Source organism: Aquila chrysaetos, chromosome 9 (genome assembly GCF_900496995.4).
Source record: "Aquila chrysaetos chrysaetos chromosome 9, bAquChr1.4, whole genome shotgun sequence".
Classification (NCBI taxonomy): domain Eukaryota; kingdom Metazoa; phylum Chordata; class Aves; order Accipitriformes; family Accipitridae; genus Aquila; species Aquila chrysaetos.
Window position 1 is genome coordinate 7033468 of NC_044012.1, and position 22016 is coordinate 7055483.

At 37.5% G+C, this 22016-nt stretch overlaps 1 protein-coding gene and 1 non-coding gene across 6 annotated transcripts in view; one reads left to right on the forward strand and one right to left on the reverse strand.

Moving 5' to 3' along the window:
• The window catches only part of WWOX (WW domain containing oxidoreductase), a 548624-nt gene that overhangs the window by 247774 nt on the left and 278834 nt on the right, over nt 1-22016 (reverse strand). The window contains exon 9 of one of the 5 annotated variants that reach the window (XM_030024236.2): nt 12049-12066. The exons of the other annotated variants lie outside the window; for them this stretch is intronic. Within the exon in view, the coding sequence (XP_029880096.1) occupies nt 12064-12066 (3 nt within the window). The 3' untranslated portion in view covers nt 12049-12063. Of the gene's footprint in view, nt 1-12048; nt 12067-22016 lie in introns of those variants that run through there. 5 annotated transcript variants of the gene reach the window in all.
• LOC115346673 lies at nt 4755-4818 on the forward strand. Its single transcript, XR_003925200.1, has one exon. It is a non-coding gene; the product is annotated as a small nucleolar RNA SNORD77 (small nucleolar RNA).

A 22016-nucleotide genomic window follows, 5' to 3' on the forward strand; every position in this document is an offset into this window, starting at 1 on the left:
CAGTATTTGCCTTAATGTAAAATAAACAAAGGATGCACTTATGAAATATGAATGCCAAGAATTACAAGGTCTGAGCCTGACCACAGAGGAAATACAAAAGAATATTGAAATATCCATTTTAAAAAATCTAAAGAAATGTTATGAGCAAAGGAGCCACCCATGAAGCTTTTTTGTCTGAACTTTCAGCAGACTAATACAGCTATATATATATCTTACTTTGCATGTAAAATTGCCAACCTCGGCGCCTGCCGGATTGAGACCATGCAATGTAACTTAGAGCAATAAGTAAGCTAAAAATCACAAGGCTTAATATGTATTACAACCAATACTGTTGAGCGTTTACTACTATTTATTTAATTTTATTACTTTCTTCCCTTTGTGCCTTTGGTTTCTACCAAAGGATGTATTTATGTATTCATTCTTTTATTTAATTATTTATTGAAGAGTGGTATCTGAGAAGTCAGCCCTCTTTGGATAGGATAATTTAGGATGGGAAACTTCTGTGAAGTTACAGATTTATATCAAAGCATCAAAACTCATCATGTGAGTTCACCACCTGCCTTTTGCATCTTAAGTTTACTACTGACTCAGATATAAATCACCACAACTTTCTGAAACTTTTCAAATTATTGTCTGTAAAACAAATTTTAAATCCAAACTGTAAGCAAAGCAACAGCTCCATCAGTGGAAGAGCAGTGATTTTGTGCTTTGTTTTGTCGCACAAGGACACCGCTATTTGGGACCTCAGCTTTCTCAAAGTATGTTGGCTGTTAAAAACCCACTACGCACAGATAGAGCAGCAAAGTTTATGAGGTCAAAAAATGTTCACCTACCACAAACCACAAAGACAGACTCTTGGTGTTAGTAGCAGAAAGAGACTTTTCATGTACAACACAAATTTGACCAACAGAGAAGTAGCTCTGGCAGGGAGGGATGTGCTGGCGGTCCACGAGTCAAAAGGTGCTGCTCAAGTAAACACAACAAATACTCCAAGAAAACTCAGTGTCTCCATAAACTACTAGAGAAGAGGAGCCAAGGATATTCAGGCAGATTAATAAAAAACAGCTGATCAGAGTTTCTGGAGTTTGCAGTGCTTTTCTTTTGAAGGAGTTCCTAATCTTTCCTGGCCTAGAGTACTAATGGTCTACTACAAACTGATTAGGGGAAATACAAACACTTGAACCTTACAGTGATGAAGCAATAAAGACAGCAGACACTGCTCTTAAAGCAGCAAAGAAAAAGGTGTTTAAAAAAAGAACAAACATTTCTACCCATCTCTGGACAGTCCCTGCACAGCAAGTTGAGAGCAGATCGCAGGCAGTGTTTGGCACCTGTCTAAACCCAGGGAAAATGCTGGGGCCTTAATTAATGATTTTAGTTCTTTAAGTTATAAGTACTACTATCGAGTCCTGATAGCAACTTACATGCAATTTCCACTGCGTACATGTATTTATGATGTTCTTATACACAGTTTTTGTACACACAATTAATAATGAAGCTTGTGATTCAGATGCTCTGTAGCAGCACACTTTCTGTAATAGCACATGTAAAATAACATTTTCACTTATTCTGTGAATCAGTTATATTATCTACCTGTAACCAGTCATCTACACACTAAATTAATGCAATGGTGCTTACTTAAAATAAGTATGTGCATATCATATATGCATGTGTTATACATATGTATTTATGTGTACAGTCAGCATATATGCATGGACACATACACAGATACATATAAGGATGAAAATAAATTTTATAGGAAAGCCAATAAAAAATAAGGTTTCCTACAACTTTGTTATAAGTCTTTTTTTAGGCCCCATGATGTCTTGAGTGTAGGGAAGCTTGATTCTCTGGTTGTAGATTTCCTACCATCGTACTTTCCTCTGTATCACCTCCCCTCACTGAAAAGATTTTCTACTAGGCTGGCATCTGTGTTTACATGTACAAATTTTGTATGTACATATCCATCTGTGTCCCGTAGCTATGAAAAACAGTACTTGGAAGAAACTCCTTGAAAGTTTGAAGATTTCCATTTTCACTTTTTTTTCTTTGTTTGGAGACTGTGGTTCTTTGGATAGTTTATTCATTTTATTTCAATGTGTTTCATGAAATACTTCTCCAGGCTATTATTAAATCCTGAACCATTCCGGACAGGAAAAATTCTCTTTATCGTGTGATTTTTCATTTGTGAAATATCGTCCACTACTTCTGATGTAAGACATACTGCAAGAGATGTCTCCAGAACCTGAGCTCTCTTGCAGAGACCAACATGACCAGCGTGTTTGACTCGGTACTTCTACAAGACACGTGCCACCTCCCTGACCTGGGCTGCTGCTGGGAACCTGGCTGCACTGTGCAGTTCTGCTTATCCCTCCATGGAATAAATCTGCAATGGTGATTATTCCATGCTTGAGCCACCTGTCCTAATGAATAACGCTTCCTGTGTAGCTGTTTCCAGATATTGGAGTTAGTTACTCAAGCTTGAAAGACAAGTAGAGAAATTAATAACTGGTGCACATGCTTCTTAAATGGCACAGGGGCAAAATATGGAAAGAGGAATTCATTGCCATGGCTTTCCTACAGTATTGAAAAAGGATTTATGAGTATCAGAAGACCTGCATCAGCGTGAACCTGACCAGACAGACAGGCGAGCAGTACCATGACTGCATTTTGGCTTAAATTTGGGTAACTGAATGGTGATTATAATTTTGCTTCCAATTTCTGAAAAAGAGAGAGACTGAGACTTAAAAACCGATCAGTGCAGGATTACATGTGTTATTTAGTAGCTAAAGGAAACTGAACCAACAGCCTCCCCGACCCGATCCAATACAGCACTAGCACCACATTTTCTCAAATTATTATTTATGAAACCAGAAATTTTTCAGTAGAGGTGTTTACTTAGCTTTTGAGTTAGTACTATTTGTAAAAGAACAGTGGTGAATATAGACTAAATGCCTTTGCCAGTCATTTCCATCAACAGATCCTTCTGAGCCAAGCAAACTGATGGTTTGTGAGCTTTTGCTACTTTTTTGCCAAACAGTGGTGGATTGACTTGTTAAATTCTGTAACACAAATACACACATAATAACAAACAATGTCAAAGAAACACACGTTTCAACAGCCCCTGGAAACTTCAATATATGCTTTTCCTGGGTTTCAAGTTGAAACAAGTAAGAAACACTGTTGTCTTCTTAATCTGTTGATTTTGGTTTTACTCCAGACTTGTAAAGACCAATTCAGTGACATGCAGAAAAACAGAATGCATTTGTTCAGCACGTTATCCAGCAAACTCTATGTTATATACAAAGATGAATCTTTTTGTTAATGCTAGAGTATATTGAAGATGCTTCCCTATTGTACTTATTTGCTGTGTCACAAAAAGTTATCTGCGTGGAGATTTAATAACACCATTAAATGAAATTCAAATGGACGTTAAGCATACATATAAAGTACTCATAGCCAGTATATGTATGTTTAGATTTTTTAATTTAAACTGACTGATTGCTGATGAAATTGAGTTAGCTAGTAGGTTTGTAGGGGTAATATCAGTCACTCTGCAAATTATTGCATCAAAGAAAAAGCCAGAAGTATAGAAAAGACCAGAAAAAACCATCCAATGTTCCCCATTATTCCAATACATCAAACCCATTGTTTTAGAGGTGATGGGACAAGGGTTTGTCTGGTGTACATTTCTAAGCAAGACCCAACTGCCATTTTGTTTACACAGCGCTCTCTCAGTTAATGCTTCTCCTAACCACCAGAGCTGGCTTGACCATGTTGCCTCTCCAGCTCAAGTACTTTTGGAAACAAAAAGCATCTGCTTTCTAGTTTTGCTAGCTGGCTAGTTTTCTAGTTCTAGTTTGGACACTTACGGTAGGATAAAACTGTATGTTTCTTTTTCAACACTGCTTATAACAATATACCCTCTCTTTAAGTATTTCCATTCTCAGCATTTATGATAACCAGAGATGAACACCTGTCATCTAATGAGCACCTATAGCTACTTCTTTTTATAAAAATGTGATGGCATTGATATAATACAAAATCTACTGATCCACTCTAATTTAGGAAACACTGCTGAACGCAGTCACACCACTTCCCAGATTTGTTCTTCCACCGCTTAGTAGGAAAGTTCAAAATACTGTCAAATGCCACCTGACTGCAGCTCTCCCTGAGCAGATCTGTGCCAAATCTAAATTCCCACAGGTATTGCTACAGAAAAAAATTAAAAAGCTACTCACTGCATACAACTGATTTTCTGTTATAATTTCCTGCAGATCCATTCAAACCAATGAAGCTTCTCCAATTTACATGGCTGAGAATTAAGCACACTCCTTTCATAAACCAACCACCTCCTGTCAGAGCAGGGCAACCGAACAGCCACTGCTTTTGAATCTTATACAGCTGTTTTCTGTACTGCCACAAAACTCCAAACATTAACACTGCTATACAATTTCTATTTCTTTCTTTGTTATTATTGTCTTGGGCCTTGGAAAGAGATTTTCTAAAGGCCCTGTTGTGAAGGACTTATCACATGAAGAGTAATGATTATGCTGCTGCAGTCTATGAGCAGATTGACTTGCTTTTCTTCTTCTTTTTTTATTCTTTTTTAATTTGCTGAAAAACTGTTTAAGGGAGAAAAACCAAACACCACCACCCCCCCCCCCCCCCCCAATCCCAACTGTGGGAATGTTTGCTTTTTTTGGCAGCACTAATATTTATCCCTTCCTTAATAGGAATTCTCCCCTGTGTTAAGAATGTTGCTTTTACAGTTCAAAGATCTAAACATGAAGTATTTTATCAGTATTCTGTTTTTCTCCCCTCTCTATGCAACTTTGGAGCAGTTAGGAAAAATCAAATATTAAAACAAAAATTACTGTCTTTGAGTGTCTGTGAAAATTTATGTACTAAAAAGCAGCTGTAAAATTTTTAATGTTTAAATTAATGTTTTATGTTTACAATAAAAACTCTCCAGCCATGAAGGGCTTTTAAACGCTACATGCTAAATACAAGCAAAACCCAAGCAAACAATAACACTCCTGTGAAGCCCAGCTTCAACACACAAAATGGCAAATAAGACTTTTGTGTAGACTTTGTAAGTTTTCGTGTCTTGCTCTACAAAAAAAAAAAAAAAAAACTAGGAATGTCAATGCTACAAAAAGAGCTGGTTAGAATAGGAAGGCAAAAAACTTGTAATTCCTTAATAATAGGTTTTTCTGCAATTCTGAATATATTTGTGATGGTCTGGTTTACTCTTTTATTTGAATTGTGTTATAAATAAAACAGCTTCTCTCCTCCCCCAAATCTGCCAGCTGTAAGCACTCTGTCCTCCAATAAAGGTTGAAACAAATGAATAGGTTTAAAAGAGACCATTATGCACTAGCTAGCACAGACCGAGGAGATGAAATGTTGCCAAATCATACTCCTTTTAAAATCAATAGGAATTCTTGTTATTGGATTCAATGGGAGTATAATTAGGTTCTAAACTCACACGCTTTCTCAACAATGGGTTTCTTTACCTTTTTCATTCCTGTTTCCCTCTCAGATATGGAGAAGTCTCGCTGTTCCAAAGTGCTCTCCGTTTGAACAGCATTTTAGCCATTTCTCCCCCGAAATACTTGTGGCATAGGCTAGAGAAAGCAAACTCTCAGCACAAGTAACCTCAATTACCTATACTGAAACTCAGCTATAAGTTAATACCAGCAAGAGCGTAGCCCACTCCCCAGCAGACATTTAAAGCCTTGATATCCTACGTTCCCTGTCCACCCTCACGCTCCTGGGCATCGCCTCACCAGTGACGCAGTCAGAGCAATCCCATGTACTGAATCATCACCACCATCTTTTCTTTTTGCAGCTCAGTTTTGTTTTGCAGGTCTCACTGTAGGGGTACAGACTAAGCCCAAATATATTTAGGCTGAACCAAATATAAATCTGTCCCGCAACTTGAAATGATTTTCAAACCCCCTGTCAAAGTAATTACAAGAAGACGATATAAATAACTTCCCCTTGAAAGGTCTACGTAAGAAGGACCCGGCATTTACCACACCTGCATGTTGGACTCCAAATCAGCCACCGGGGAGTCTTGAGTCCACCTCCATTAACCTCTCACTGACTTGCTTTTGCAAACAGTGCACTGAACAACAAAAATGTATAAAGCCACACCATCTCCCCAAGCCCAAGAATTAAGAGTTATCTTTTTCAATTTTTTTTTCTATACACAAATCCTACGCAAATAGTTTTAACTCTTATCCACAGTGCTATCTTCATAAATTATTTTGTCAGCCTTTACTTTGTTCCAAAAGAAGGGATGCAAGAGCACTTTTTTTAACTGTTTCTTGGTTAGAGGTCATTAAAAAAATTACTGGGAAGCATTTAAAATGGTGAATATCCTTTTTTCTACTTCTCTAGAAACAGGAAAAAACCCACCAACAACCAAAACAATCTTTTCATCATTTTCCCTCTTATTTATTTGCAGTAGAAAATATTTCTCATGTCAACTATCTTTTTAAAGTACACATAATTCAAAAAAATTAAAGATGGTCAGAGAGCATAAGCATTAACGTACAAGCTTCAATGTTCATTTGGATAACTGAACTAAAATTTACTACAGGTGATAAAAGTGGTTTCACCTTCCTATACTTTGAGTCAGTTATTCCACTAAGCACGACCAAAGGTGACCTTAGAAAAGGCCTATCCTGCCTGGTTAGTACCTTGCAAGAATAATTGGCAGAGTTGTTTGTAGGAACCATGCACATAGCTTCTAGTACTTCCAACTCTTGTCAATGCTATAAAACTTAGGAGTTGAATGATTTTAAGGACAGCACTCTCCATTCCTACTGGTCTCTCTGATAACTGTTTTATCTGAACTTTAAAGCACTGAGACCTGAAGTTCTTAAGGTTCCTCTCTTCAAGGATGAGGGAAAACTTTAAAAAATGTGTGTGCATATAAAATATATAAATGTACATACAGGCAGGTAATGAACAAGTTTCTGCAGAGAACTTATCAAATTATTACTGTAAATATCTTGAATGAGAGTTTCTGAGGATGCTTTCCAGAAAAACTATACAGAAATTTTGCCCAAGTCCAAGTCCATCCCAGTGGAGATGGGTCTGCAGAATACCCAGGTCCTAAATATAGGTTTTCATGAAGAGATCTCATAGCTATTTAGAAAGTGAGGTAGCACTACTGCAGTGAATATATTTAAGAACATGTATTTAGACTATTTCCAAGACGCTTTTCGCATATTTAGCACAATCGTCTCCCTCCTGCCTTTTGTCACCATTTGCATGACTAGATTTTTTGAGACTATCTGTGCTCAGTTCTTCCTTCAGTCTTTGTGTATCCATAATTAATTTGTCCATAATGATGATTAATCATTTTTTAAACATGCTGAATATATACACTGCTCTTCTGTAGATGAGATATTCCTATTGCAGAATATCAGCTGAAAACAGATGAGGACTTCAGACATTTTATTAGTTTTATTAGTTCATATTAGGTCTGTGACAAGGAAGTCAATTAGATTAAACAGCAGGTAAATAACGATTAAGATATCTTGGTTTTAAAGCAAACAAAGGGGAAAAAAATTTAGATTTTATTTAGTTTTGCCCCAGTTGGGAAGCCCTCATGCAAGTTTCTTCTACAGTGTGCAACTTGTAATGAATACAGTTTGACAGAAACAAGATATGCTGACTGATAGCAGCAGGTAACAGAAACACAGTGTGCATTCTCAAACAGCCACATTACTGGTGATAAAGGATCAGCAGCCCCTTAGATCCAGTGAATGAGGATACAACGCTAGGTGTAGTATAAAAATATAAGAAGCAGTGACATTTAAAAAGAAACTGTCCCTGTATGGTCTTGTCCATAGCCATAACTCTAGAAAAGAACTTCTTTTCTAATGCGCCCTCCAGGATTAAAAAGGCATAGATATCATGCTATATATTAAAATTAGTATTTCTTGGCCTTGGATAGTTTCAGATCAGGCTCCTCATGTCCTGGACATGATTCAAATAAGCAACTTCTCCACTGGGTAATTTAGCCTGCTCATGTGGCTGATAGCTAAGATTTATTACCTCATCGTTTTAGTCAAAATTTACAAAATTAGGTTTGGACAGTGGAGGGGAACATCAAGAGCAGTTGCAGCATGACTATAGTATAATGGAGAAGTGAAACAAATTTTGATAGAGTAATTCTTAACTACTATTTATCTGTAGATTAAAAACAAATAGAAACACTTAAACCCCAGGGGCAGGAATAAGACTACCTGCACTTTCTGAAACTTCCCTACAGCAACGATTTTAGAGTACAAATGTGATATTTTTAATTACTAAAGAGGGAATTTGACAAGCATGCTAGTTGAAAAGGCTGAAAACAGCTAAAAATTTCTTTATCATCTCTACTTAGAATTATCATTAACAACACAATCTTAATTATATATGGAGCTTTTAACATACAGTGCTTTAAAAAAGAGTTCAATATTGCTATCTCCCACTATGAACAAGGAAAAAGATAGATGTGGAGATGAACTGATTGTTCAATTCACCACTATGCTGGTAGTAAATCTGGGAAAAAAGTACAATTATCCTATTTCTTAGTGTTAGGAAGGAAGTACCGATTAGCCCAACCTACAGACTGTTTGCCTCCCAGTATCCCCAGTGATGTCCTGTACAGCTCCTAAGACTTCCCAAGAAGAAGGAAGACCTACATGGCATTTCATTTTCTTCCCTCTACTTTTTATTCCGAGGACACACCAAGGAGAAGCCCTTGGCAATGCCACCGTGGTCACTGCTTTTTTCTGAAAAGTCATAGCAGAGGGTATTTTAGTGCATTTTGGCACACCTCCTGGAAACACAAAAGTGGCCTTAGTTGGAACAGTATATAAGAAATGTGAAAGAAAATTCCGTAGAATCAGTCGAATTTTCTTTATACAGGCACATTTTAAATTCTCATTTTTACAGAAGCCAACTAGATACAATCCAGACCCCACTACTGGAGAAAGCTTGCACTATGTTGCCCTCAATGTACAAAAGAGTTGCTGGAGTTCCTTCCTCTCTCTGCTTCTATCTAAGGTATTTGAGTTGGCCCGAGGAGGGGGGCGTTTTGCCCTTCTGTTGTTCGCTGCTTTAATCTGTTATCCTCAAGAATGGGAGGGCACCAGATCACTGTGCCAGTTACCCTCCCAAATCTCTAATTAATGTTGACAGTAAAATATTAGCCACAGTATTAACTACCAGATAAGAGAGAGTACTCCTGAGGCTTGCACATCCCAATCAAGTGGGTTTCGTTAAAAAGAGACTTGTTACCAACAATACCAGACAATTGCGACATTTTCTTAAACTAGCACTAAAATAAAGATGACTCACTTATCTTTGTACTGCTATAAATAGTGATTCGTCTCTCTTCTGTCCATTTCATTCCCTCCCACCATCCTTCAGTCAGACGTAAAACTTTCTTTTTCTGCTAGGGGAGGAGGGAGAGGAAAAAACCCAACACCAAAAGCTCAACAACTCCGTATTTAGGCTAATTCGCCCTGCAACATCACAGTTTATGAGTTCCAAATATAGATGTACCCATCAGCTCCTCCAAGCAGTAGCATGGCCTACACTTCCTTCAGCCCCAGAGGTACACCAAAAGTTGTACTTGTGAGAGAAAAACCCCATGGCCAAATATGCAGTTAAAGCTTGGTTCTTCCCATAGCTTCCAAACAATTGGTTTTATTTCAGTTAACTGCATTGCAGTGCACAGTGTCAGTGTATTTACAATACTATTTACATTAATACCTGATCCAACAATCATCCTGCAAATACAGCAGAATCATTTCAGGGATAATAAGGGAGAACGCTGTTTTGCAGCAATGCGATGTTAAAAAGCAAAGCCCTTCCTTGCTCTGACAATGCCTTTGCAATAAAATTCATGGGTTGAGGTTATAATATCCTGGTAGGACATGTGCACCATGGTAAAAATAACAAACATCTTCCACAGACTCCCAAGTCCAGAGTAACCCAAGTCCCAGTCACACATCATCATAGCAAACTTCAGGTAGGCTCAGAGATGCAAAACATCTCCCAGGACACTCTACTCCTACCAAAACTTCCAAGTTTTTGTTCTTTCCTCCATAACTTGCCAGTCTCCTCACCCACAGTGTGTCTTTTTTATGGCATTACAGATACAACTGTATTTAAATAAAGCAAGCACAGCATCTTCATCTAAATGCTAAGGAAATATTTATCAGCACAAAGGTGGTCTCACCCTGTACAGTGTTTACTACGTTTTTTATCTTCAGGCTACATTAGGATTTGCTGTGAAATGGTATTTGGAGTGACTCGTGAATCACTGCCAAATGTGGTTGTACCAACCATATTGCAAAGCTTTGCACAGCAGTAATCACGGGGTATTTCTGACAGTGGGAGCAATTGGTACAGAAGAGCAGTAAAAAAAAGATGGTCTGTTCTTTTCTCACTTAATCCCTTCTGTTGAAGCACTCTTAAAAATCAGAATAAAATATGAACTAAGATAACAGATGCCCTTAATGAGGCCCTCTGTTACTCTACCAGAGTATCTCTGAAAAAATAAAATATATAGATGCTGTTTCAGCAACTAAGACAATAGAATTATAGAGAGCAGAAAGTTTGTGATTCTTTGGGGCAGAGGGTTATCGTCAGACAGGAAGGAATAGATGGTGTGCTTGGAGGCAATGATACAAGTTGCAGAATGCTAAGATATCATCTGTCTCCACTTCTCAGCATACTTCTCTTGATACCAAACCCCACTCCCCTCCTTAAAACTAGAGGTAAATAAATAAAGAAATCTGTAACTGAATAGATTAAACATGCAAAGGCAATTTCCACTTTATGAGAAAACCTGCATGTAAAGAGATTTTAAGGCAGAAAAGCGCCACTCCTTGTTTAAGGGAAACATCATTGCTCCATCTGATAATTGTGCTTAGTTCTTCTTCAAATGTATAAATGCAGAACACTGGATAAGTTTCATTTAGAAAAGAAATCTGATCAAAAAGTGCAAAATCGATCTCATACGCTTTTAATTCTACAAACCAAAACAAATAAATAAATCACTCTAAAGACTCTAAAAGAGATGTCCAAATCCTATTAAAGTCCTTTTAGACTCAAAAATCTTCATATTTAATAGCGTTTTGGCAGCTGTATATGATCCATAGAATATTTACGGCAACTGCCACTTGTGGTACATAGCTACAAAGTGGCATTTCTGATTATTCCGGTCTAAATGGCATTTGAACATGCTGAATGCTACCTGAGCACTAGTAGTCTTCATCTCGAATTTTTCATAAGATAATGCATAAATGCAGTGGTGATAAGCACAACTTTGCAAAGTACAAAATCTTTCATTTGTCGGCAAACATTATTTGGAATTTGCTTATTGCTCTAGGAAAAAGATCTAGCAATGAGTAGTCTTAATGTAAGAAATAAAGCTTTATACTCAATATTTCCTAAGAACAGAATATTAAATCTAAAGTCACTTTATGGATCTTCTTTAAAACGGATGTTTATTGTCCTCAAAAGGAATTAATTGCTGTTTTGAAGAGCAAACGATTACAAACTAGTTTGTAATGCAACTGGAGAAACTTTATATGCTAATTCCTGAACAATTAAAATGCACGGATTTCTAGTAGACCATCACCTTTTAATATCATAAAACTTCTCTGTGTACATTTATATGGTCAGATCTCATTTTGATCCAATGCCCAATCTGAACTAGCCTCAGCCTCCTCTCTTTACAAGCATGTTATTCATAAATATTGCATATGTTCCTATATTTCTCTAAAACAAGATTTGATAGACTATTCAGAGGCTCAGGAGCTGGTTGCTAGGGATTTACAGATAACAATAAAATGCAAAGATTCATTTTAAAATTCAGTATGGAGTGCCATGATTTTTAGTTCAAAATTGCCATCAACAATTATCACTTATTTAGATAAAACAAAAGAGGAGAGTCTCGAAAGAATTGCGTGCATGTCACTCCTACCTTGACAAAAGAAACATATTTTTAATCTTCTTACATCACATATCACAGGAGGTCTCTAGTCACTTCCATACAGTAAAAGAGAAAAGGGGGAAGTTATACATTTTCAGGCACTAACAATTTAAAATTAAGACAAGAACAAATATTGTTAGTTAAAGCAAAAGACGGTGAGGAAAGCAACTCAGCTTGTGGAATAACAATATTGTTAAATAGAAAGGGTTGTTTTCTGAACACAGTCATCTTATAAAATGTACAGTAAAGCTTTTATATGTAAATTACCCAAACTCAGAAACCTTTCACTTCAAATTGAATTGAGAATAGCTTGAAGAACACTTTAGTGGAAACGTGCTTCAAATGAAGAAAATCAAGAACAACTAAGGTGAACACACACTGTTTCACTGGACCCCGCCCGCCCCCCCCCGCCCCCTGGTAAATAAATATTTGATTGATGTACTGCTAACAAAAAAGGATAAAAAATTGGCTTCAAATATATATAGATAGCCTCTTAATACATACATTTATTTTTTTCTTTTTCATAGGTACTGATCATAATTGTTAAACTGTGTATTGCCACCAAATACATAACTAGGTAACGTGAAAGATTAAAACTACTACAATGGAACTACATTATACAAATAATCACATTATCACATTTAAAAGCTCCCTTTGCTGACATACTACAACAATGCAATTTCCCCTCAGCTTTTGAACTAAAATTCATATGATTCTATCATTGTATTTTTAACTTACCAACATCCCTTAAAATAAACCAATCATACATGATGGTCAAACTTGAACAACTGTTCTGTATCAAACCATCATGCTGGATACTCCATGAAGGACTGTAGGCTGGAAACTGTGCTTACAAAGCTCACATGGATTTTAAAAGAAGTTATATATGAAACAATTGCAGTATATGCTGTTTTCATCAGCCTTACAAATGTATTTATCTTCAGGTTTTCTAGCAAGCCTGGCACCTCTAATGAAGCACTGGCTGGAAATGACAATTGACACAGACCACGTTATTGGCATGCCAGCCCCGCAGTTTTACTTCTGATATAAATTCCTGGTAATTTAACAACTTTGACAAAACTAGCTGTAATCCATATGTTTCTACTTGATTCTCTGTGACTACATTTGACTCGACTGCTGTATCAGGGCCTTGCACAAATAAAACTGCCTTGTGGTATGCTCACTGACTATGGCTGATAAAGGGGATGGGGTGGCACACTGAGGTACCTGACTATGGGTAAATAAAATAAGAGCTAATCATAGGGCAAATGTGAAGGAAAAGAAAGGCTAACCACAAGAAGAGGATATAGTCATTATCAGAAAGTAACCTACATATAGGTTTATAGATTCACAGTTTATTAAAACTCTCATCCCGTAGTAGTGAAGGAACAATCTCTTTGTAAGGCTGAGCCCTTAGTAAAATTATTTTGAATTTGCTTATTCATTGCATACTTCCTCCTGGCTGAATATGGAAATCTGATTTTATTTGATGCTTGTAGGTTAACTCTCCCTTTGGATTTGCACATGGATACCAATTACTTGAGTAAGAGCCAGGAAGACATTTGTCCTATAGCAAAACTTGGTCCTTAATTTACCAGTTTGTGAGGACAGCAGGGAAATTTAAGTAGTAACCAATGAAAGAGACTGATCCTGGTAGACTTTTTAAGCTAAATAATGATCTTCCTCACATCAGCTAAGAATAAGGCTTTCAAAACCAATTCTAACTAAAAAGATTAACATATCAAACATTAAAAATAAATTTGGAGCCAAGTAAACTGTAAGTGCAATGCACAACTCCCTTAGCCTGAAATCTGAGAAGCTTTGAGCTGGACAGTCTGCACATGCAAGTTCATGTATGTGAGAATATAAAGAACAATACCAATAATACTCCCTATTTATCGCTCTCAAAGTGTATTTATGACACACAAATGAATATGGCACATGGAACGACATCTGCATAATGATATAATTGTTTACATATTGGAAACGCAAGTACCAAAACCAATAGTATCCAGGGCATTCATAGAAAAGACAAACTAAATTGAATAGTTCATATTTTTGCTATAAATATATGTCGAGACAAAATAAAAGCTGTATTTCAAATGACCTTCTCTAAAGCGAAAAATGTTTGCAGTCTGGCAGTTTTATATCATTGTGCCTTCACAAGAAAAAATGCTAATATATTAACATTTATAATCTCCTTGCCATTAATGCACTTGAAGTGAAAGTGTAGCTAAAACATATAGTATTTTTAGGTTAGAGATAAGGCAAGTAGTGTGACTGAAAAACAAAAAGTGTAGTTCACTCTTTCAAGTTATGAAGCATGTATGCTTAAATGAGTTACACGACTGTCTTACTAGGCATTAGCTGAGAATACAGAAGATAGCCAGAGATATAATTTCCATGGATTAGATATTGTACCCAAAAGATTTAAATAATGAAATAATAAGCAAATGTTGAAAATGGTTTACATTTGAGTATTTTTTTTAAAAAGGATCCTGTTAACTGAGATAGGAGTCTGGTTCCACCTGTGCCAGGTTTCTGTAAGCACTGAGACCTGTGAAAAGCTGACGGGTTACACTTTAACATTACTCTGTGAAGTCATTTTTAACTTTAAAAGGACTTACAGAATGCTTCCCAAGACTTTTAATAAAAGCCAACTCAAGATTTAAAAAAGGTGTTCGTTTTAAAATTTGATCATCTTTTTTTTAATTTCCGTTTCTTGTTACCAAGACGGGTATGGCAGACCGAGTGCCATCGTGTAACTCTTGTGTCTGTTTGTTCACGCAACAACCCTGTACAGCCCCACGCAGCCTTCTTTCCAGAATTTTGCAATCAACTGAATGAAAACAATACCCATTTCTTCCTTTCAGCCCATGTGTAATGGCATTAAAGGCCTCACCATCCTCCAGGCTCACATGGCATAGCCATCACTTCGGACTATGTTAAAATTCAGCCTTTGCCTTTGTACCAGCGAGCGTAAATTTTTGGAAAAAAATGTTATGTGACATGATTAATTTGAGCTCTGTTGGCTTCCTTGTGTTTAGCCCGATGAGCTTTATTGCAAAAGTAGAACCCAGTATTTTATTTCTTTTATGCTTATGCCCCAAACTTCACGGGTATCTTTAACACCTCCGATACTTAATTCAGAGTTCATATGATGACTCAAAGTCTTTCAGATTCAGTATTACCCCAAATCATCAGGAAAATTTAGCGGCCTAGGTGCAAGATCTACTCACGTGTACTTGCCACGAAGACTGACAATAATGAAAAGCCTAAACCAAAAAACAACCTGGTGATATTTCCTCAGTTATCAAAGAAAATTACTCACCTGGGGTGAGCGAATGCGTAGAATTTTGAAAGATGGTATTATTATAAGCCAGAAACTAAAATGTTATTATACCCCTTGCTAACTGATATTTCAACTATTAATGCTGAACTCCATTTAACTTATCTGAATGCTTTTCCACTGTCTCTTCCTCTCTATTGCTAAATGTGTGTACAATACCATGAAGGAGACTTAGGTATATTGCAAAGGTTATATTTTAAGATGATATGGGATGGATGTATTTGACTTTTTAAATCTTTCTCACTCTGCTTCAGAAAAGGAATCAGTAATCTGTGTGGTTTTGCTGCACTGTATATTTTGGTGAAAGCAGATGGATATTTTTAGCATGAAAAATGACTTATGAATTTTTGAACATTTATTAAAAGCAATACTGCGTAACATTTCAGGAAATATAACCCACCAGAAATCTTTTTGCGTTTATATCTAAAAAATTAATATTTTTCCCCCCTGAGTAAAATGATATATCTAATGACAGGAGACATAAATGCTAAAAGCACTTTCACTATTTTCAGTCATTCTTGTATATGCTTGTGTGTATTTCACCTATGTGTATTAGTGGCAAACACGCAGTCCAACTTGCTAATAAACCAACTTTGAGTTAACATTTAGCTTGATTTTTTAAGACAATATTGTCAAAATTTTCCTACCAACATTACTACAAATTACTCTTCCCAAGGCACGTACAGCTGCACTGTGGCTGCGTGGCCGCTCTTGGGGCAGGGCAAGAAAGGAGAGGACTCCATTTCTATGAAGAAAGTATCTTTTGCTCAGCATAGTCAGACACAGGCATTTACAAACAGGAATGAGGCCTTACTGTTGGTATTTTCCTGTTACAAAGGCAAAACCTTTTAGACAAAAGTGCATCTCAGAGGAAGACCCTTGGAATTCACAGGTCCCCGTTGTCCCCTTAAGGCACCTCCACCCATGAGCTGCCTTTTCCTTTAGTGATAGCTGACATCGTGGAGGCAGAAACATACCTGGATTCTTCAGTTCCTCTTGACCAAATGCTGTATTTATTTATGTTATTGAATAAAAGAAATGGCATTCTGTTTTACCTTCATTCTACATGACTTTCTCAGGCTTGCCCTGGGAAAGCCTTTTGGAATTGCATAAATGTTCAGAATACAGATAGTCCAGATAATTTGTTGTGACATTCAGGAGAAATAAGGCAAAATTAAGCTGGGATGAGAACAAAAAAAAATAGGAAGCAGAAACAATTACAACTAAAACGTTTAAGAATTTTACCTGGGAATAGAGTGACATAAATAAAGTAACACTGACTAACATAACTCCTCTTTCCTGTCATTCTCACACTAACTTGCCACATCTTACCTATAGTTTTTGCTCCAGGTCTTATTATAGTTGCTGCTACTACTGAAGAATTTAGGAGGTTAAATCATGAAGCAGGGCCCCAGTGTGCTAGCAGCTCGACAAGCACTGACAAAAAATGGTGAGTGCTCCAGAACATCCCCAAATGCAGTTGTTCCCAGTGTATTTTCTGTTCTTCCTATGATTTGAATATACACAGATTTAAAACACAAATGTATTTATAAGAGTTTCAGTATCTCCATAACTTTCTGCATCAAAGAACAGATTAGATAACAAATACAGAGGCTGTAAAACATGTGTTAATTCAGTCTCTGTTTATCAATGATATCTCTAATGGCACAAGAAAACAAAAGTATTTAGGATACCTAAGCAGAAAAAAAAAAGTCCTCTTTCCCCCTGAAAATAACCTAAACAAAAGCATCATAAAAAATGTGACCAACTCAATAAGCAGCAGCACTGCAGTCATTTCACTCTACAGATTAAAAGACCCCAAAAAGGGGCAACGCCGCCTTTCACCTGTGACACAGCCACAGAGGCTCTGCGCCCACCAGTACGCACATAAAAGTGACGAGCGAGTTGTTGTAATGAAGAGCAGAGGTATACAGCCTTTATCAGATGAGAGGGGATTTGTCAGAGATTAATAGAATTCCATTGTAATATCCATATCTCACAAAGGCATACTCTGACAGGGTCCAATTACTTTCAACAAGCTGGGCCTGCTACATGGACCCTCTGAACCGGAATGGCCCTCCAATCTGTATGCTTTCGTTCAGACAGATAACACCAACGTGTTTCTCTCTGTGATCACTGCCTAACTTAAATGAGTTAATCTCGTTTTCCAGATGAATTGTTATTTTGTCTCCCGCAGGCTGTGATTACCGGATAAAAGTATTGTGTTAACAGGAGGGCCAGGGTCTTTTCAGCAGCGGATTCCACATTCAGATAACCAGCCAGAGAGGGCTTTTTCTTGCTTGCTTGCTTGCTTGCTTTTTTTTCTCTTTTTTTCTAATGTGAAGTAAGAGAGTGGCACTAACAGGAGAAAACTGTGAAATGACACAGAGATAAACCTTCCCAAATAATTACGTAACTTCGTAAGAGGTCAAAGGGGCAGTTTATCTTCATATTTCAAAAGAGCGTCCCGGTGAACCAATCACATTTACAGCCTACCTCTACATATTTTAAGATGTTATTTGCCTTTCAGTTCATGCCTGCCCTTTCCTTCTCTAATGGCCTTTGTTTCTTAAGCCGTTATAATGTGCTTGAGAAGTTCACAAGGGAGGCTATCAGAATATAAATATTTGGAAGCACTGAAATATATCTGGGCAGTCTCAGAAAACAGGAAGAAGAAAACAAGCCCATGATTTCACAAACCGTTCTCTTAAACCGATGAAGCAAGAGCCATATGGTGAGAGTTATAGTCTACAGCACATTTTTCTGAGATAATCTATTTTCTCAATGACAGCAGTGAGATTCTTCATTTCCTTTTCTCAATAAAATGTTAAAAAGAAAAGGCCCCGCTCTAACGTTAATTCTTAAAAACTACATCTTTGGGGCTTAACGTAGGAGAAGCACAGGCCCGAACACCCAGTTGTGCCTTGATCACCAGGAAAATCCCTTCAGGGTCAAGAATGACTCGCACATAGACCCCATCTAGGCAAATTCAAACCCACGAACAGTAGCAGAACCGCACCGACTTACATCGAGTCTGTGTTTCATGCATTACCATCCCTACAGAAAAAACATGAAACTGTTATGTTATTTTAGTATCTAGTGCTAAAAGGTAAATAAAATTTGATCTCTGAATGCAGTAGGCTTCTCCAGTGGCTCTCCCAGTATGTAGATCCAAGTTACTCCTGAGGTGGGTTATGTCAACAATTCGGAAACAAGATGCAACATCCGACCATTGGCAACGTATCAAACGCTGCCCATGAAATGCAGTCGATAAGCTTATGAAAGCTTCCTGACAGAAACCCACAACTTTTGACTGCAAAAAGCCAATGTCTTCAACAAAATATGAATGAACGTCGGTGCACGATCACCACCGTGAAGCACACGGAGGCTGTATCCCAGCCCGTGGCACGGGTGTGGGGCAGAGCAGACCCTGCAAGTCCTGGGCCCCCAGTTTTGCAGAACTGGGGACCTAGCGAAGCACATCACAGCTGCCATTACGCTCCTGTGCCCACATTTCCTTCCGCAGGAAAGGAGAGGCTGCGATTGAAGTGAAAAGCAAGTCTGAGGAATATCAGTCTCTACACAAATATTTAGGCTCCATCTTTCTTATGCAAAGAATAACTGACATCAGCAGATATGAAAATCATTCATAGGTAGCAAGGTAAATTAACGAAAAGATAACATGTTTTGGAGTTTCTATATTACAGAGTTTAAATATTTCTGTACCTCATAACAAAGTGAAAAGTCTGTGCAGCTGGAACCACAGTCATCATATCACTAACCTCCATTTTGATCACGTTGGCAGTATTCTCTTTTCTGGGCAGAGGCAGTAAGTTCAGCCGCTATACTGGGAACTAAGTTCATAATCTGTCATTTAAAGATCCCTGGTATTTTTCAAAATGCGTAGATGATAACCTAATGGTTCACATTCTCTTATGAAAAACAAGCTTTAGGATTATGCATTACATACAACAGAATGCAAAATGTCTATACAGTGTAAGCAAACAGTCAATCAAGTACTTAGGGTGTAAAACCGACGTTACAGTAAAAACACGTCTTCGCTCAAGAAGGTGAATAGAAAAGATCGCTTTTACACAGTAGGAGACTCCCTCAGGTATATAAGGAATCGCATTGTTTGCTGGGCTACAAAAAGACATATTCCAGTCTTCTTCTCCACCAAGCACTGCATTTTATTCTGCTTAGCAGGAGACAAGTGATGCAGCTAGGAGTGTGTGAAGTGCTCCTATGCATCATCATAAACAAGATAAGCAAAATTATTTCCTAAATTACAAACATCTACACCTACAACAAATCACTGACAGGAGCGGGGGATGCTGTGGGTGCAGTATGGGCACAAAGACGTGTGCTTTTAGCAGCTCTTATCAATGCTGCTGCTGCTGTAGGAGCAGGAAGCTGGCGTGACTTTGCCTTGTCTTTGTCTGAAGAAAGAAGGAACGGTATTTTTCTGTCCTTTTTTACAAGTGTTTTGATTGCTTTGCTTCTCTCGACTTAGTCTAGGAAAGGGTAGGCCTCAGTAGAGATCTAGGAGGCCATAGGTTCCCTGAGGTATATCCTCAGTAGGAGGATTTTTTTCCCTTTTTCTTGCTTAATTAACAGATCAGATGTGGGAATAATTATGAATAAACATCAGGCAGTGTCATTTAGAGACTGGTCACTTTGACTAACCCGTGATGAGTCTATACACAGCCACACAAGGGATTAAGCTCCCAGCACAGCTGTAACCAGGACTGCTCATATCCTGGCTCCTTTTTTTGTGCAGGACACAGCCCTGACATTCTGCTTGTTATACGGAAATTCAGAGTTACCAGTGAATAGTTCTATTTCAGATCTCAATGGAAGCGAATACTGGTCCTCCTCACAATAACTGGTCCTTCTCACAATAACAGTCTTTTCCCAGACAAAGCCAACACTGGTATAGCAGAAATGATGCTAGTAAGAAGTGATGTGAATTGGTAACAAAGCAGCTTGATCGGCGTGATGGAGACAGACAGTCACAGACACAAATTAAATCTCAGACGCAAATTAATTTCTCGTTCATTTTTCTGTACGCTGGTGCTACTAAACACTTTGTAAAAGTTGGATTGAAGGTAGCAGCTGGAAATTATATTGTTTCAAGAGCTGAAAATACTCTATGTGGAGAAATTTTAAACCCATAAACTTTTCCTTTTCTTCCTTTTTTAAAATAGTGCATCAAAATGCATGCAGAGCAGACCTATGAATTGCTACATGGTTTTATTTTTCAAATTGCCGGTCTTTTTTATTCGGTGGTCTTATGAACATAAAATTGATAAAATGGACAGCTTTCTTTCTAAGCTAGCTTACATCTCTCCTTTTTTGAAAGCTTCCTAAACATGCAAGCACTCCATAAAAAAGTAACTGGTGCATGCAGAAGCAATGCAGCTCACAAATGAAGCAGTATAATGTCAATGGTTTGAAATTGTTCAGTCTCAGTTGTTTTCCAAGTCAATGCACTGGCAGTCTTGCCTGAATGCAACTAGTCAATAGAGGGAAAATAAATAGAGCATTTCCAGAATTCACCCATCAGCACTGAAAAGTGTCTGCTTACTATTACACAGTTTTAACATGTCATAATCGTTTTTCACAGTATAGAAACCCTCCTCATATCTTGGACAAAGAATGAATTACTATTTTAGCACCCTATACATATCTTCTAATAGAAATTCCAAGCAAACTGTATTGATTATAGTATTGTAAGTGGCATGTGTTATTAAAGTAGACTCTAAATCCTTTAGCCTATTTTTAATGCTACATTATGAACAAAAATTTCTAATTTGGATATCTAAAAGCAGACACTTCTGTATTTGGATTTCTGAACAGACTCATTTAACATTTCTGTAAGTATCTGTGCATTGAAAGAGCTCCCTGTAATTTCAGGTAGAGTTGAACACCACAATTTATGCACAGTATTATTCCCATAAAGAATCCTATTGACTATTAAGTTGGACAGGTTTTGCTCGCATAGGTAAAAGCTTTAGTGCCACAGCTATATGACTCTAAACACCCATACATTAAGCAGCAGAGAGACACAACTGTCCCCTATCTCTCTCTCTTTTATTTCTCCCAGTCCTGTATGACAAGTGCTATGTCGAATAGCACCACTAGGCTGAATACCACACAAAGAAAGAAAGGAAGCAGACAGGACAGCCACATCCATCGCTACACTTTCCTTTTGAAGAAAATGGTTAAGCCTGCCTCTCCAAGCATCTAGATGCTAAATGGCATCTAAGGTGCTATGCTTACTTAGATAAGGTCTTTGCAATGCCATATAATTACAGAAAGGATCTGCCATAGTCTGAAAAATAAGGAGAAGTACGTCTTTTCCAATCCCCTGCCTTGTTATCTGTCACCTGGACGAAAATCATGTAAAAAAAATAAAGAGGGGAAAAAAAATTCCCCTTCAGACCCAAGAACACACTAACACCCATGGATATAAATGTTACAATAAAAGAGTAGGATGACTACTAGCAGAGCTTTTATAGCTTAACAGTATTTTGACAACAAATGTTCATATTTCATTTGAAATTTATGAAACCTTTGTGCCTGTAATCCCATGAGCAGCTACATGGTAAATGAAAGTAGCAGGCAGTCTAGATTAATAATATTTTGCTTCAT